The 16,518-nt window shown below is 46.3% G+C and overlaps 1 protein-coding gene across 1 annotated transcript in view; it reads left to right on the top strand.

Annotated features, from left to right (window-relative positions):
• Positions 1-16,518, top strand: part of LRSAM1 (leucine rich repeat and sterile alpha motif containing 1) — a 55,096-nt gene that overhangs the window by 14,999 nt on the left and 23,579 nt on the right. Inside the window, exons 9-17 of the mRNA XM_025203003.1 lie at positions 608-729; positions 1,342-1,432; positions 3,608-3,738; positions 4,835-4,864; positions 9,052-9,174; positions 9,624-9,763; positions 11,493-11,537; positions 13,247-13,317; positions 15,525-15,624. Coding sequence (XP_025058788.1) covers positions 608-729; positions 1,342-1,432; positions 3,608-3,738; positions 4,835-4,864; positions 9,052-9,174; positions 9,624-9,763; positions 11,493-11,537; positions 13,247-13,317; positions 15,525-15,624 — 853 coding nt within the window. The remainder of the gene's footprint in view (positions 1-607; positions 730-1,341; positions 1,433-3,607; positions 3,739-4,834; positions 4,865-9,051; positions 9,175-9,623; positions 9,764-11,492; positions 11,538-13,246; positions 13,318-15,524; positions 15,625-16,518) is intronic.

Raw genomic sequence — 16,518 nt, 5'->3', positions numbered from 1 at the left:
TTCCCTTTATTCCCACAATCCAGTAGTAAACGTCCTTCCCCCTTCTACCCAGTCTCATATCTTTATAGTGGAGGGTAGGGTGCTTAGGGGCTGTATAGCCCTTTCGGACTTGGTATGTGTTCTCTATGAAATGGTTATCTCAGCTGAGAAGTGTGGTTTCACATATGCAGAACCTCTCAGCATACTGCAGAGCTTAGGAAGGAACTAGTCTCTGAGCTGCAGATGTGTTTTGGGGATCAGACCTGAACACCCTGTTAGTTTCAGTAGGCTCAGGCACATAGTGCAGCATTAGTTACAATAGATTTTGCACAGTTTAATGGATAGGGGCTGAAGCATGAGCCTCCATGAATGCACAAGAGGGATTCTTGCAAGTCATTCCTGCGCCCAAAATGTATTCTGGCCTGTGCAGAGAGTTGACTGCCCCTCACATATAATGCCTAGTGGGGCCAAAGTGATTCTTTTATGCAGATGAGTACAAGATCAGGTCAAGGGGTAGTAGATGATAAGCAGCTGGCAGCGAATGCTGGCTTTTGATGCTCCCGTTGTAGAGATCACTGGAGACTTGCTGTGGGTGGGGAAAGTCCTAAATCTCTCTCTTCCCCCCCAGGCAATAAGATGAAGGAGCTGCCTACCACTCTGGGAGGCTTGCGCAGCCTGCGCACACTTGATGTCAGTGAGAACCACCTGCAAGAGCTTCCACCGGTTCTGGCTCACATCCGCACGCTGGAGGTATGCGCTCAGCTGCCCTGTCCATGTCTGCCTTTTGCAGGCTGGGATGTGTCCTGCACGCGGGGCTATTTCCCCACAAAAGGAATTGTTTGCTGGTCATGCTAATTAAATTACCTTGGAGAATGGATTGGGATGCATGGGTTTGGGTTGCGTGTGAGTTGTGTCACCAGGTAACGCCCCCTACACTGCATCTTCTGTAGGCACTAAGTGCACATCCAGGGGATTAGGTCATGGAGCCTCTGCAGAGGGGCTAGTGAGTTCTGCTATCAGAGAAGAGCTATTGGCTGTGTTTCTTCTCCTTGTAGGTACTGGGTATTTTTGACTGCTCTGGGGTTCAGTCGCATACAAATCCCTCATATATTCCACTCAGTGTCCCTCCTGTTCATGAAACACGGGGAAAGAGCTAGCAGTGGGTTTGCTAGAAGGTGAACCTGCTAGTGCAGCAACATTCTGCAGATCAGTTATGGGATGAGGTTAAGTATTGCAGTTAAACTTCCAGAGTAACCCTGCCCTTTCTGCTGCCTTGACCCCCTCCTGTGAGACAGTTAGATTCTGACAGCTTTGTTAGATTGTAAATGGAAACTGGAGTTCTGCATGTTCTCTGTTTTGGAGACGCTGACCCTGGATGCTTCATCCATGACATATCCACCAGCTGATGTTTGCAGTGCTGGCACAGAGTCTATCCAGCAGTTCCTGTGTAGAGGTAAGCAAGGGGGAAAGCCTGTGGGGAGCAGTGAATTTGCAAGGCTTTGAGTGAGTGCTGTGCTGTGTACCTGGAGATCACTGCCAGCCACAACTCATCCTGTGTACCATCTGTGAAGGGCAGATGCTCCAAATGTGACTTCTAGGAGACCTCTCTGGTATGTCAGGCAGTTCCATTGGCATTTTGCCTGTGTGAGAGAAGTTAGGCATCAGGTAAGCCACAGATTATTTTTCTCATTAGTAAAGTAAGGATAATGATGCTGCTCCCTTTCCCTAGTGGGAGTGGTGAGCAGAACGTTGTCTGTGAAATCCATTTCTGAAGGGTAAGGCACCCCCAACAGGTCCAATGCTGTAGCATGGCAAGCACAGAGTTGTTAAATTTAAGATTAAGCAGGTTAGATAAAAAAGTGGTGCTCAAACTTCTAGCCCCATGAGCCAGATAACTGGCTTGGGGCCAATCGGGCTAGATCTTGCAGGTGGGGTCAGTCTGCAAGCTGGATCGAGTGTGGGGTCAGTTGACAGGTATGATCCAACATGGAGTCATCCTGTGCACTAAGTCTGGCTACAGAGAGACCCTGCATGCTGGCACAATCAGGTACGCAGGACCATGTTGCCTGGCTCTCAGGGCTACCCGCAGGCTGAATGACATATCCCTGTGAGTAGGATTTGGCTCACAGGCTGAAGGATTTGCATCAAGCTGAGACAGATTGACATGCCCCAGCAGACTTTCAATTTAAATCTCACTTTGACACAAAAGATGAGAGTCAGAACGTGAATACAGAAACAAAATCTGCCCCCTGCTCAGCTGTTTACAGTTCTATTGATTTTAGTCTGACCACAGCATTATAATGGAACAATTTATCCTCATGTCATCTTTGCAAAATTCCCAGCTGGTTTTAAAATGGGGCTTGATCAGCTTGTGAAGAACATTGTATGATGTGGCTGCCTGTAGTACTAGATACCAAACTCAGCAATCTAAGAGGCCTCTGCCAGTTCTGTGCATCTCGTTTTCTTTTTCCCCAGGAGAGGGAGAATACTAAGTCTCCTCCTGGTTTGCCAGCTTCACTCCCTCCCTACTCTAAGCCATACGCTACAGCAACCATCTTCCTGGCAGAGAATGAAACCATAGCTGCTCCAAGCTGACTCAAGGGGCCAGCTAGCTCCTCTGGGCACTTTGTCCAGGAAAAGAATGGGAGACCATGATCAACAGCAGGTTTTCCCTCTCAGCAGCTCATGAGGCCATCCCTAACTCTAGTACAGTAGTTTTCAGCCAGGGAACCCAGAGATCCTAGGACAGTGGTTCTTAACCTTTTTGGACTCAAGGCACCTCTCAGTAGTCTTGATAGTCTTGAGGCACCCTTTATAGACTTGAGGCACCTTCAGAAAAGGTTTGCACTCTTAGTTTTCACTCATGTTTTGATTATGGAAAAATAATAGAGCAATTCAGCTGTTGCAAAGAACTCAGAAAGACCACAACAGATCAGAATGCTTTAGTTCTATGGATTCCTATTTAAAATTTTTGAGTTTATCTTGTGCATCATGTTTGCACACCTAACAGTGCAAAAATTATGTGGCAACCTTGAAAGGATCTCAAGGCACCTCAAGGTAGGATTGGGTATTTGACTGGTCAAATAAAGTTTGGTCAATTGACCAGTCAAGTCTCGGTCAAAATTAGTAAAAAATTGCCAACAGGTCCAAATAATACACAGAAAAAGCACATTTTTTCCATTAAGAAATGTGTCAAAAAACAATAAAAAATCATGTTTCTGTCAAGAAAACTATAAAAAAAATGTAGGGTTTTTTTTTGGTAAAATTGCTAAAATCTTAGCCTGGTCAAAAATATGCAGTCAAATGACTGGCTTGCCAACCCTGCCCTAGGTTGCCACAGCACCCTGAGTGAGAATCATTATCCTAGGAACTGTGAGAACATATGCAGATCAGGGCAGACTTAGGCTTTTGCTTTTGTTGCCTGGCTACACCCATGCTCTCACTGCCTGGCCCCTCTGCAAGGAGATAAGCATTGTAATAAATAAATGTTTTACATGGGGCACCATTCAATTCACAAAAGTTACAGAGTGGTGCCTTGAGCCTAAAGAGGTTGAGAACCACTGTCCTTGTGCCATGCAGCCAGCTAGCTCCAAATGATGAGCGATTTGTTTTGTCTAATGCCTTCTAGAGTCTGGAATCGAGTACAGTCCTCCCTCCCAGTATCTACTTCCTGTTCTGGAGAGTGATGGAGGAGAAACTTCTGTGGATGGGGTCGATCAGACCACATGTAAATACATGGAAGAAGAGGGCAAATGGCAGGTGAGGATCACAGCCATATATGGAGCTTCATCAGAACACTTTGTGCTTCTCTACCATCTTCCATCTGTGGATCTCAAAGCTCTTAAGTCATTAACCGTCATAGCATCTTCTCTGTGAGGTGTGTTAGTGTCCTCCCTACACTCATTTGGCTAAAGAGTCACTTGGTCACTGAATGAATCAGTAACAATCCGAAAGAGAATCCAAGAATCCCAGTGGCCAATCTTCTCCTCTTGCTGCTGAAACAGTAGCCTGTCAACCTTCCCCACCCACAAGCCAGCTGCATAGAGCACATGAAACATTCATAGTGGCACTTTCCTGAGCTAGTTTTAGACCCATACCTTGAAAACAACATAGCAGGACAGATGGAAGGCTGGACAGTGGGGTGGAGTATGACTAGAGTGCATGACACAGCATTGCAACACGATGGAATTCTGGGAGGGTCAGCGCTGTGGAAGGGTTGTCTTTCCAGTTCCAAAGTATAGGGTGGGGAGTCTTTCAGTTTTATTCAGGAAATGAGTCAGGGCTGGTACATCTCAGCTCTACAAAGTGAATTTTTTACAGTCATGCAACATGGCAAATGCAGATGATGTTCTAAGAAGAAGCCCTTCTTCTCCCCTAAGCTATACTTTCTGTTCTTCGCTTGGCTTATACCAGGGGTGGACAGTCTATGGCATAGGTACCACAAGTGATGTGAGCAGCCTTTCTGTCTGGTATTCAGCAGACTGGGGAGGGGACAGGCAGCACAGTGGAAGATCAGACAAGAAGCAGAAAGAACAGCAGATTGGGCAGGGTGCAGAAAGCAGAGCAGCGGATGAAGCAGGGGAAGGGTATTGGAGTTGTAATTGAGTACGATGTAGGGCTAATTTGTGGCATGTTCGCCTAAAAGTTGGCTGCCACTGACATATACTGTGCATATCAGCATGCCTACCTGCTTAATTGCCACCTGAAGCCAATCTACTAAATTGGTCTTGATTCATAGCTCTGTAGTAGATTGTCAGACAGCTTAGGATGAGAGCACAAAATGGCCTGATACTAGCTAGAGAAGATTGTTCCCAGGACACATGCCTTTCTGCTAATGATATAATTTCCTTTTCAGAACAAATTCTTGGATTATGAGAAGCGGAAGGTAAGAAGGAATCCCTGCAAAAGCCTGTTCTGTGGAGTTCTGAATGTAGCCAGTTCTGCTTTTTTTATATTCCATCTCGCTATCCAGTTTAGAAAACCAGCTCTGAATGTCCTGAAAACCAAAACCCACCAAAATACTCTCTGGTCTTTGCTCAAGGGAAGAGAGGCATGTGTGAACACCAGAAACATGCCCTGGAAATCTGATGCTACATATAGGAATTAGAATCATAGAAAACTAGAGTTGGAAGGGACCTCAGGAGGTCATCTAGTTCAACCCCCTGCTTTAAGCAGGACCATTCCCAACTATATCACCCCAGCCAAGGCTTTGTCTATGTGCAGGCCGGGAGCGACCCGAGCCCTTTTCCGTGCTGCACGTGGGCTGTGGCCAGCAGCCCGGGCACGCTGGATCGGAGAGGGAGGGCGACGAGCTGGAATTAGGCACAAACGCTTAGCGGTAGTTTTAAAGATTGTTTACTTACACCGAGATGGCAGTGGTGTAGGCTGGAAAACTTGCTTGAGTTGCGGTTACAGACAGGAAAGAAGAGAGGCGGACAAGAGTTCTAAACTCGTGAACTCTAGCCCAATCCGGCTGAAGGCTCTGAACACGCGAGCCCGTCGTCTCAACCGAAGAAAGTACTCGTCCGAAAGAGCTCTGAATAAACTCACACGAAGTTTGCTAGGCTCCATGGGTCCTTCTGCTCACTCATCCACACGAAGTTTGCTAGGCTTTGTGGGTCCGGTTCTTTTGCGCGCAGGAAGGGATACGTCTAGGCTGCGATCGGCGACGGGGAGAGGCTAGAGGCTGATCAGACCTCTGTTGCCTGCTGCCACGTGTGAATAATTTAGAACTGGCCAATAATGGGACTCGAATTAGCATACAAATGGCGGGAACTCTTTGCAACGAGCATTTCTGTGCTGCAACAAAGAAATGCACCCTGCAAAGAAACCTTCAAATTGGTGGGAAATTCTCCCTTGCACTGGGGTTCTCTTTTGCAGCAGAAAACTCCACCGTGCAAGGAAGCGATAATTTAGCGGGAACAATTTAGCAGTGCCGAAGCACACAAAAACAAAAATCACACCCTTTGGGTTGTGACAGTCTACTTGGGTCTTAAAAACCTCCAAGGATGGAGATTCCAAACCTCTCTGGGTAACCTGTTCCAGTGTTTTACTACCCTCCTAGTGATAAGGTTTTTCCTAATATCTAACCTAAACTCCCCTTTCTGGCACATGCACTGACAGCCATTGTTTTAGAACAGCTTGTTTTTTTAGCCTCAGGGTATCTCTGCTGTGGGGAGTTCCCATTTAGATTGAGCTTCCTCCAGGTTTTGCTGTCTACTATGTCTCCTCTCCTCTCATCACAGGTTCAGGCCTTTGTTTTATTCTCAGAAGGTTTGGGCAGTTTTAGTTACATACGCTGGATTCAGCCATGGTGAGGGCAGGCAAATGTGTAATCTGTCTCCACACCACTGTTGGCATACCTCAGTCCTAACCTGTCTTGGGTCCTGCATGCAGCTGGGGCCCTTCAATACAGCCCTTCAGCACTGATTGCTCCTATCCCCTCTGTTCCACCATGCAGCTTTCTAGTCCTGACCTGTAGCCACCAAGAAAGGAGTATGGCCTTCCTGCTTCATGAGGGAATTTATTGGTTTATTTATACATTTATTTACAAGTACTTATTTGATTTATGTGCCACCCTTCCCAACAATGGTTCAGGACAGCTTACAATAGGATAGCAGAATGAGTAAAAATCAAAAGCCAAAACAGCTTAAAAAGGAACGAGGACATCAAATTAAAACAGAGATTCCTCCTAAACAACATCTCATCCTAGTTTTGTTTGGTGAATGCCTGCACAAATAGGAAGACAAGGTTCTTTGGGTAAATCTTTTATTAGACCAACTCAGATAGTTGGAAAAATTCTTCTTTGCAAGCTGTTGAGTACAAACACCCTCCATCAGGCTGAGGAAGCATCTGCAGTTGGTCTGTGCTATTCCTGGATGGAATAGAAATATCAGGTTTCATCAAATCAGTCCTAAAAATTCTTGTCGCCCAAAGAGTGAATTTTGTCCAAGACACAACAGACTTTCTACGAAAACTTACAAAAAAGACTATCTTCCCAGTAACACCCTCCTAGCCACCATGAACGTTACCAGCTTGTATACCAACATCCTACACCAGGATGGCATCTAAGCCTGTCTTACAAGGAGCAAGCTTATAACTCAGAGTACAGACTTAAAGATATTACTAAATGTATACACTTCCTCCTCACACACAACAACTTAGCTTTCAATAACCAACACTTCCTCCAGACCATGAGCACAGCTACAGGCACTAAAACGGCCCCACAATATGCCAACCATTTTATGAGCTACCTAAAAGAAGCATTCCTCAAGGACTGGACCATCAAACCCTTGCTATACTTAAGATCTATTGATGACATCTTTATCATTTGGACTGAAAACCTGCAATCTCTGATTTCCATTAGAAATTCAACAATCATCACTTGTCCATCAGACTCTTAAATACTCCAGCACCAACATTTCCTTTTTAGGCACTATGATCACTATCCAGAATGGTAAAATACAAACCACCACATACAAGCAACCCGCAGACCCACATACTTCTCTGGACAGAACCAGCAATCACCCTAAACACACCAAGAAAGCTGTAATATGTAGCCAAGCCCTCCAATACGACCAATTTGCACTGAGGAGAACATCTGTGCTTGTCACCTCACAAATCCCAAAATGGCTTTCACTCAACAAGGACACTTCTCCAGAGAGAGAGATCATACTTTTGAAAGAGCCACCTGGATACCACGTGAAGAACTGCCACAATACAGAACCCTCCCCCCACCCTCATGAATCGCACACCACTAGTTATTATGACATCATCCCTCCCTGGAACCTGTACAGAAGATCCTCAGACAATCGCAGCCCATACTAGAAGGAGACCCAATTCTTAACGAGATCTTCCCAGAACCACCCATCCTTTAAACGAGCATCGAACCTCATCAACCTCATCACCAGAAGCAAACTTCCTATGGCCCAAAACACCCAATGGATCCAGACCGTGCCACGACAAGAAATGTAAAACTTGCCAACATATCTCTACCACCACCACAATAACTACACACCACAACAGAACCATCACCATTCTTGGATCTTACACCTGCACCTCCAGAAGTGCAATATATTTCATCCAGTTCACTAAATATCCTGATGGAAAATATGTAGGAGAAATCAAACAACAACTGTCTATCAGAATGAGCACACACCAAAAATCTATCAAAGACAAAGATACCCAATTACCTGTGAGGGCACATTTCTCATGAGGCAACCACTCTCTCTCCAATCTCTCAGTTTTAATCCTCAAAGGGAATTTACAAAACACCTTTTGTAGACTAGGGCTGTGCGAAATTTCACCACCAGTTTTGTTTCGACGCTGTTTCGACCTGTTTCGAGGTTGAAACAGCAAAATCAAAACAGAACAGATATGGTTGAAACAGCCTCAAAACGAAACGAGGCAAGTCGAAATGTTTCGCCGTTTCAGCACTGTTTCAACATTTCGTCCGTAGGCTATAATGGGGAAGGTTGAAACAGCCTATACCTTTGTCATTTTTGGCCTGATTTGGATGAAACTGCCAGGAGTGGTAGCCCCTTCTGAGGGCATGAAGTGTGCCAAGTTTCAAGAAGATAGATGCAAGGGGTTCAGAGAAACTGCACCCCAAAGTCTTGAGAGCCAAACTTGTGTCATGTGTATGTGTTAGGCCACAGCAAGGTCAAAACTGCAGGACTGCTAGCCTCCGCTGAGGCCACAAAGCCTGCCAAGTTTCAAGGAGAGAGGTACAGTGGTTTGGGAAACTGCTCCTCAAGCTGTGGACAAGCAAAACTCGTGACATGGGTGACACTGTGTGTGTTAGGGCGCAGCAGAGTGAAAACTGCAGGCATGCTAGCCCCTGCTGAGGTCCCCCCACCCGCACCCCCCTTGGCCTGCAACAGCTCACTGAAAGTCCTCAAGTTGCCCTCCAGCCAAAATAATTGTCCACCCCTGGCACAGATATACATTAGGGATGTAGAGGGATATTGTGCCTCATGTTATACTTTCATTAGCCAAGGTGTGAGTGTGAAAGGGTGAATGGCCTGCAGGCTGCTGATACCCAGCATTCGTGCTACTTCTCACTTCCCACAGGAACAGAAAATGCTGGAGAAACTGGAGTTTGAGCGTCGCCTGGACATGGGGCAGAGAGAGCACGCCCAGCTCATGCAGCAGAGCAGCAATCAGAAAGATGAGATACTACAGTCAGTGAAGGAGGTGCGTCTGATAGCTAGCTTTAATCAAAGCCAGCTGGCTGGCTCTAGGTGGATGCAGTGCTTACCCCTCTGCATGTTTTCAAGCAGGCTTTCATGTATTGAGGTGTGGGTCCCAGGCACGCAGAGGTCTCCCCTCCAGAGACAGGAGCTCATTGGAGCTGGGTTCTCCTCCCCAATCTCTCTGTTTTGTTCCCTGGTACTCCCTTCCTGTTTGCCTGTCTAGACTGTCAGTGTCTGTGAGGAACAATCTGACACAGTTGTCTAGGGCAGGACTAGAGGTGACTTGATGCATCTATTCCATCTCTAATGGGGAGTCCCACTCTCTCTCATAGGAACACAGGACTGGAATGGACTCCACTTAGTCCAGTCCCTCCAATTGCAGGCAACTACATCATGCAGTCCAGCTCCCAAAACAACCAAGCTCCCCTTTCCATTTTCCCTTTGTCACAGGAGCAGGTGAGGCTGGAGAAGGGCCTGACAAAGCACCAACGCTACTTGGAGAGTGAGCGTCTGAAGCTGCTGGAGCAGCTCAAGCAGACAGAGCAAGGCATTGCCAGCCGAATCCAAAAGCTGCTCGAGGAGAATCAGAGGTTGGCCTCCTCTCAGGATTCTTGGCAGCCAGTTGGGACCCCTGGGCATCAGTTTCTTTTTGTGCATGTCTGGTTATGTTCTGGCCAGCTAAGTGTGTCTGGCCCTTTTTGGAGGGTAACACAGAAAGTACAGAGCTCTGAGGGTGAATCCCTAGAAGGTGGGGAATACAAAGGCTCTGGAAGAGCCCCCATGGTTCTTTTCCTGCTTTCACACTCCACCCTTTGGCCAGCCTAGTATCGACTGCGGGTAAAACTCTCCCGAGTAACTCAGGCCTTTCCTACATACTCACAGTGCAGGTGCAAACTCAGTGTTCATAAAAGGGTAGGTAAGCTGTGATGCTTGTCAGGATAGATATAGTTACCCAAGTACCATTGTGCTTTATATCCATGTAACTTGTTTGAACAGTATAAAGCATCTTTGTTGTGTTGTAATTGTGTCCACATTTGAGGCTGTGCAAGTATAACCAGGGGGGAAAAACACACCCTTAACCGGCATAGTTTTAGTGACATTACACCTCTGAGTGTAGTCCAAACCTTAGACACAGGAGTCTACATCCCACTGAAGGTTAATGAGACAGACCCCTAGATTATTTTGATTACTTTATTTTGGTTATTACCCAAATAACCTTGTCTGTATTATTTGGGGTACTTTAATGTAACTGTACCCCATGTGCCAGTGCTGATGACTATTTGTGCCTAGTGGGAGGGTGGTTATTGAGCACATTACCCTTGTGTTATTGGCAGTCAAACTAAATAATCACACTGGCCTGTCTGCACACCAGATGAAATCTGTAAAGTGGCAGTCCATCCTAGGCTTTCATTCTTTCCAAAGCTGGCCACTAGAGGGCAATTCAGTCTCATATGTTTAGCAAGTGTAGTACATAAGATTTTTTCCAAATCTAAAATTTTGAACCAGAATTCTTGGCATGTTTCCCCTTCAGTGAAAATAACTTCATATAAAATGGTTCTGGCTGTGGTGGATGATGGCTACTGCCCTTGGTTTCTCTTGTCTCCAACCTCTAAATTGAGTTTGTTTGGTGCAGTTTCAGCAGAGATCAATGCTGAGCTGAGACCTAATGCCTTAGAGGATCAGTGCAGAGCAGAGTTGGGTACTGAATGGATCAAATAAAATGCAGTCAATTGACTGGTCAGATATTGGTCAAAATTGTAAAAAATTGCCAATAGGTCCAAATAATATGTAGAAAAGCACAAATTTTCCATTAAAGCATTTCCAGTTAAACCCTGTGGCAGTGTGCCTAACCAAGAAGGGAGGCTGCTACTCTCTATTGTGCTTCCAGGGACAAATCTGCTAATCCATCTCTAACCCAAACCCTAAATAATGAGCACAGGGGAGGGATCATGGGGAGGTGATGCAATGGTCGGAGCAGCCTCTATGGTTCCCCAAGGAGGAGGCATGTGAATATGGGTAGGTTTTATACAAAGGCTGTTTCCACATGTGCCCTGCATACTTGTTAATGGAGCTGAGCTCTGTGCCACTAAGGGAGGCATATCCATTGGTTCCATCCCCCCTGCCTCGCCATGTACCACAAGTGTACCCTTCCTGCAGCTCAAAGATATGTTCTAACTACAGGATCTGCTCCCAGTGCCCAAGCTAGGGGCCCAGTGGTAGCAGCATGTGACCAGCTTGCTCGGGTGAGGACAGGTGATCACTGTGTATGGAGAGCATCTTGTTTTGTCGAGTGAATATCTTTTATTTTTATCTTCTTAGGCAAAAACAAAGTTCAGAAATTCTGAAATCCTTGGAGAATGAGAGGTGAGTGTCCTGCCTATGGTGGGCTTTTTGAAGGACTGGCAGAGCATCTGAGAAGGAAATAAAGACCTTTCCACTTCTAGGCCACTTATCTGTGCCCTGTTCAAGTCACTGGAGATTGAAAATTGTTTCCCTTAAGTAGTCATTGATATCACTGTGTGTCAGCCTGGTTCCTTGTGGAATCTGATACAATCTGATCTGTATGCTGGCAATCTTAGCAGATGTCAAGGATTAGCTGAACCATGAACTTTTCAGATACTGTCAGAATAAACAGAGTAGTTATGGTTGATACTAAGTGAATGTTATGAGAGAGAGAACCTGCTTTGAAGCTTAAGACAGGATCTCTTACTTAGGGTTTAGGATGAGATCTAATGTGAGGGACAGATGACCCCACAACTTTGACACAGGATTTCTTGATGCTTCCCCTGAAGCACCTGTTGAAGGCAGGAAGCTAGACTAGATGGACTTTGGACCTGATCCAGTCTGGCAATTCCTATATGAGGACCAGCTTCTTCCCTCCTTCTCAGTGAGGGTCACTACCACAGCTAATGAGTTTGGGGTGCAAAAAACCCATTTCTTCCTATAGAGGACTCTGAGACATCATTTGGCCTATGTAGAACAAAGGGCTTCCAGGCTAGTATCTCACTGTTGGAATGAGTGCTTTGGTGCTATCTGATGTTACCTGCAAAGCCCTGTTGATATGCATAAGCACACAGGTCCCTCCTTTAAGGGCAACTGAGGGTCTGGCAACCTGTGTATTTATAGTGGAAGTGAAGAGAATAAGTAAAAGGAGTGTCTTGCTGTTTGTGATGGAGTGCATGTTTCATTGATGTTACTGTATTTCTCCTATTACATTATGTTTTACCCCACTCCTTGCTGAAGAAGACTCTGGTAATAACCTTTGGTCTGGGAATTGCTCAGTCCTCAACACTAGGAGCTGTTGTTTGTCAGTGTAGTTCTTTGTGTACAAGCATGCTGTCAGGGCGTTATGTGTGCTGGGGTGTGCACTGGAGTATGCACTGTGTGTCCTTAGAAACTATGATATTACACAAAGAATTGACCACAAGGCTTGGTTCAGTGGCAAAACTTCAGCAAGGTTTATTACCTACACAGCACCTCACCAATATGCCTGTACAGAGGGTTACACGATGTGAGCCCCAGATGCTTGTGGTAAGGCACAGGCACAACTCACAATTGCATGCTTCCCTTAGGCTTAGTAAAAGTTTTAAAGATTTCCAGGACTCCCCTATACATGAAGTATGCAGTTCAGTTTACTTCATGCATTTACATAAGCATCAACAGCTCTACCAAATTACCCTAATTAATTATCTGTTATCACCAGGTGTATTCTAGACTCTTTGGCACCAGCCTTATTGATTAATCTTAACAATCAACTTTAACACTCTGCTGTCTGTCGAGTTTACTCCCACAGGCACCCTAGTGCCAGGTCAGCCTCTGCTGAGGCCTGCTTTGGTTAATACTCTTAGCAAAGCCTCTGTATGAGTTGCATATATATTGACTGGTGCTAATATTACTCCCCATGACTCCAACAAGGCGTACAGGAGCAAAGGAACTCTGTTGCCACTGAAATCAGTGGAGCACTTGAGCTGTCTATGAGGGAGAAGAGAGCATATAACTGGTTGGCAAGGGTGAAACATGACTCTGCTTCTGAAGTAGTAAGTAGTGGCTGAATGTTCCTGCTTGTTTCCTAGAATAAGGATGGAACAGCTGATGGCCATAACACAGGAGGAGACTGAGCATCTACGCAAAAGGGATGTGGCCTGTAAGTCCAAAAGGGCTCTGTGGTGTGTGTATGTGTAGGTTTGAAGCAGTGACATGGGGGAATCCTTGGGCAATGGTTGCCTGTGAATGCAAGGGACTGGATTTAGTGAAGTCCCCTTCTAATCCTATGCTGTTGTAGTGAGGAGCTGCGAGTCGCATCCTGTGAAGGGTACTGAGCAGCTCTGTCCTCGGGGGAGATGTTGCGAGCTATAGCTGGACCCTTACTGCTGTAGCTTGCTGAAACAGCAGTGTAAGATAGGATGTAACCTAACAATGTATACCCAAGTGCTAGCTATTGTGTTACCCCACTGACTCCCACTGGAGTCATCCTTGTGCTCGCTGTCACAGCTGATGCAGTTAGTTCTAGTGTGTGTGGGGTAAAAGGGTGTTAAGTAGGGTTACCATATGTCTGGGTTTTCCCAGACGTCCTCTTTTTGGGTCCTCCCATCTCCATCTGAGTGGTTTTTTAAAATATCAACAAATGTCCAGGATTTTGCTTTGCCTCCGCTCAGTGTTGAAATTTTTCCTGGCACTTCCTGGCTTGCCCCAGCAAGGAGCTGCTTGGGGCTGGGGGGAGTAAGGGGAGGGCGACTGGAGGCCAGGGCATCACATGTCTTCTAGCAAGCCGCAGCAGCTACAGGCAAGTAAGTCTGTGAAGGGCAGAGGTTGGAGGGCCAGGGCTGGGGATTGTCAGGGGTATGTGTGTGTGTTAGAGGTCTGTGATGGGATGAGTGTGCAAGGGGGTGGGTACCTGCTGGGGCTGCAGCAGAGTGGGCAGGCTGGGGAGGTGCCTGCCCTTCCAGTGGGGGAAAGAGGTGTGTGTGCGTGTGCGTGCATGCGCGCACAGGGGGAGGAGTGCAGGGCGCAGGCAGGGCCAGGGGGCTGTGGGTCTGGAGTGAGGGGTATCAGCAGGGATGGGGGAGGTCTGTGGGTTGGGAGTAAGGGGCACCAATATGAATTGGGGGTCAGGGTACTGTGGGTCAAGAGTGAGGGGCAGCAGCAGACCTGGGGGGTGTGGCTGGGGAGTGAGGGGCAGGGGCAGGGCATGGGCATATCACTCCCCTCCCACCCCTCCATCATATTACCATCCCCACTCTCCCTGACAGGTGTCCTCTTTTTTGAAACTGGAAATATGGTCACCTTATGTTAAGCAAAGATTTAATAAATAACCTCAGTCCCTAGCTCTTTGCATCTTCAAAGGGTCATATGGATGTTAGCCAAGTACACAAGGCAAAACAAATGCCAACATGAATGGTACCTATAGATAAAGATTGGGTGCTGTCTGGACCAGCTGAGCCAGCTGTGCTTTATCAGAGGAGGACAGGATACTACTACTCTGGGGGTTTGGAGGGCAATCCAGTGTGCATGTTCTCATCACAAAGAAAAATGCTTCTTGTTCTAATTAGTGTTTGTTGCTGAGATTGGTGTTAGGCAGCATGGCTTCTGTGCACACTTCAGTAATGCACAGAAGGCATTTGTGCTAGTTTGCCTCTTGTTGGAGGTATTTCACCTTGCCAAGGCAGTGACAAAGGATATTAGACCTGGGCTAGTGGGTGGGCAAAGCTTTCACCCATGTCTGTTTCCTTCTCCTTCAACAGCTGGGTATAGGCCCAAACAACAGTGGGGAGAACAGATCACCCTTTCTGAGCTGAGAACAGTTGTTAGTGATTCTGCTCCTCCCAGCAGGTGGTAGTACAGGGACTGGAAAAAGGATGTCATGACACCCTCAGAGAGGACTCAGGAGGGTGCTCTTCTGGCTAGTCTTGCTCATCTAAACTCCTGCAGCTGTTTTACTTTCCTCTCTGAAAGGGCTAAAATGAGAAGCTGAGGATGGAATGGAATCTGAAGGGAAGAGCCAGATATTAGTGGTGCTTGTAGCTGCAGTAACAGAACGAGAACTCTGCTGGTTACTAGCAGTCTGACTATACCATCAAAGGGCTGGGCTAGGGAATACAAACCATGCCCACTTCATGCATGCTACACTCCTGATGAATGTAATGTCTTAGTGTGTCTTAGTGTGATGCTACATGCATACTTAAAAGCTTCTTACAAAAGAGAGCAGGTTGCTTGGCATGTACTCAGTGCCCATAGAGCGGGTATGGTGGGCTTCATAGCAACACTTCTTAGAGTCATCCTCTGTATGGTTTAGATGTACTCAGGACTTCACCACCGTGTAACACAGACTGACAGCTTGTCTTTGCCCTTCAGCTGCCATGCAGCAAATGCTGGCTGAGAGCTACAAGAACAAATTCATCCAAATGACCTATGAATCCCGCCGGCAAGACCTTGTCAATCAAGCCTGCTCCAGGTACCGTCAGAGTGATGGGGCTTGTAGAACTGTTGTGTGGCCCCCTTTCCTTCCAAAAGACCTCAAACGGTTCTTATACAAATATCCAGGAATCCGCAGCCACTTCTTGTGCAGAACGTAGCAGCCACGTAACAGCACACAGTAATACTACAGATAGAAGAGCAATGTCCAACGTGATTAAAGGGGGCAACTACAGGGACTCTGAGAACATTTCTGGTTTCAATTAGATTTTGTTTAAATCATTTTTGCAGAGAAGAGAAAAATCAGAATTTTGGTCTCTGTCCCTTAGAAGCAGCCAACGCACTTTGTTCATTGCGCTTCAATCAATTATACTTAATGTGTAGTTCTGCTATGAACATAACAGTACCAGTGGGGTACGGGGAGATATCTCTCTGAGAAATTAACCCATTTAGTTAGGAATTGCTGAGGCTATAAAAGCAGGACCTTATAGAACAGGCTGCATAACATCACCTCTCAGAGCGAAACTGCGCTGCGAAGTAGATCATCAAATTCCCTTTTGTCTTTTTGGGCTGTCACAATGTGTTTCTGCCAGGGGCAGGGAGGAATTTCCTTTGCCTAGTTCCACCTTAGAGGAAATAAGAGGCAGAACTAGGCAGGGTTCTGTGCCTGGAGAATTACTGAAAAATTAACAGGATTTTTTTTTTGATTCCCTTCACCAAAATCTGCCACCAAATAAATAATATTAAGTTTCAGTCCCATTATGTGGGCTGAGTTGTCTAAAAGAAGCCCTGTATCTGGGGCAGACTCTGAATCAGTTACAGGATGATTATTCTGGAACAGCAATTCCAGTGACTTTCAGGAGTGGACAAGTCCTATTTTGGTCTGTTTTGAACAGCGTTGGCAAGAAGCCATTGCAAAACTGACCCCCTCGCT

The sequence above is a fragment of the Alligator sinensis genome, unplaced genomic scaffold, assembly GCF_000455745.1.
Source record: "Alligator sinensis unplaced genomic scaffold, ASM45574v1 scaffold235_1, whole genome shotgun sequence".
Taxonomy (NCBI): Eukaryota; Metazoa; Chordata; order Crocodylia; family Alligatoridae; genus Alligator; species Alligator sinensis.
This window is presented reverse-complemented; position numbering and strand designations above follow the sequence as displayed.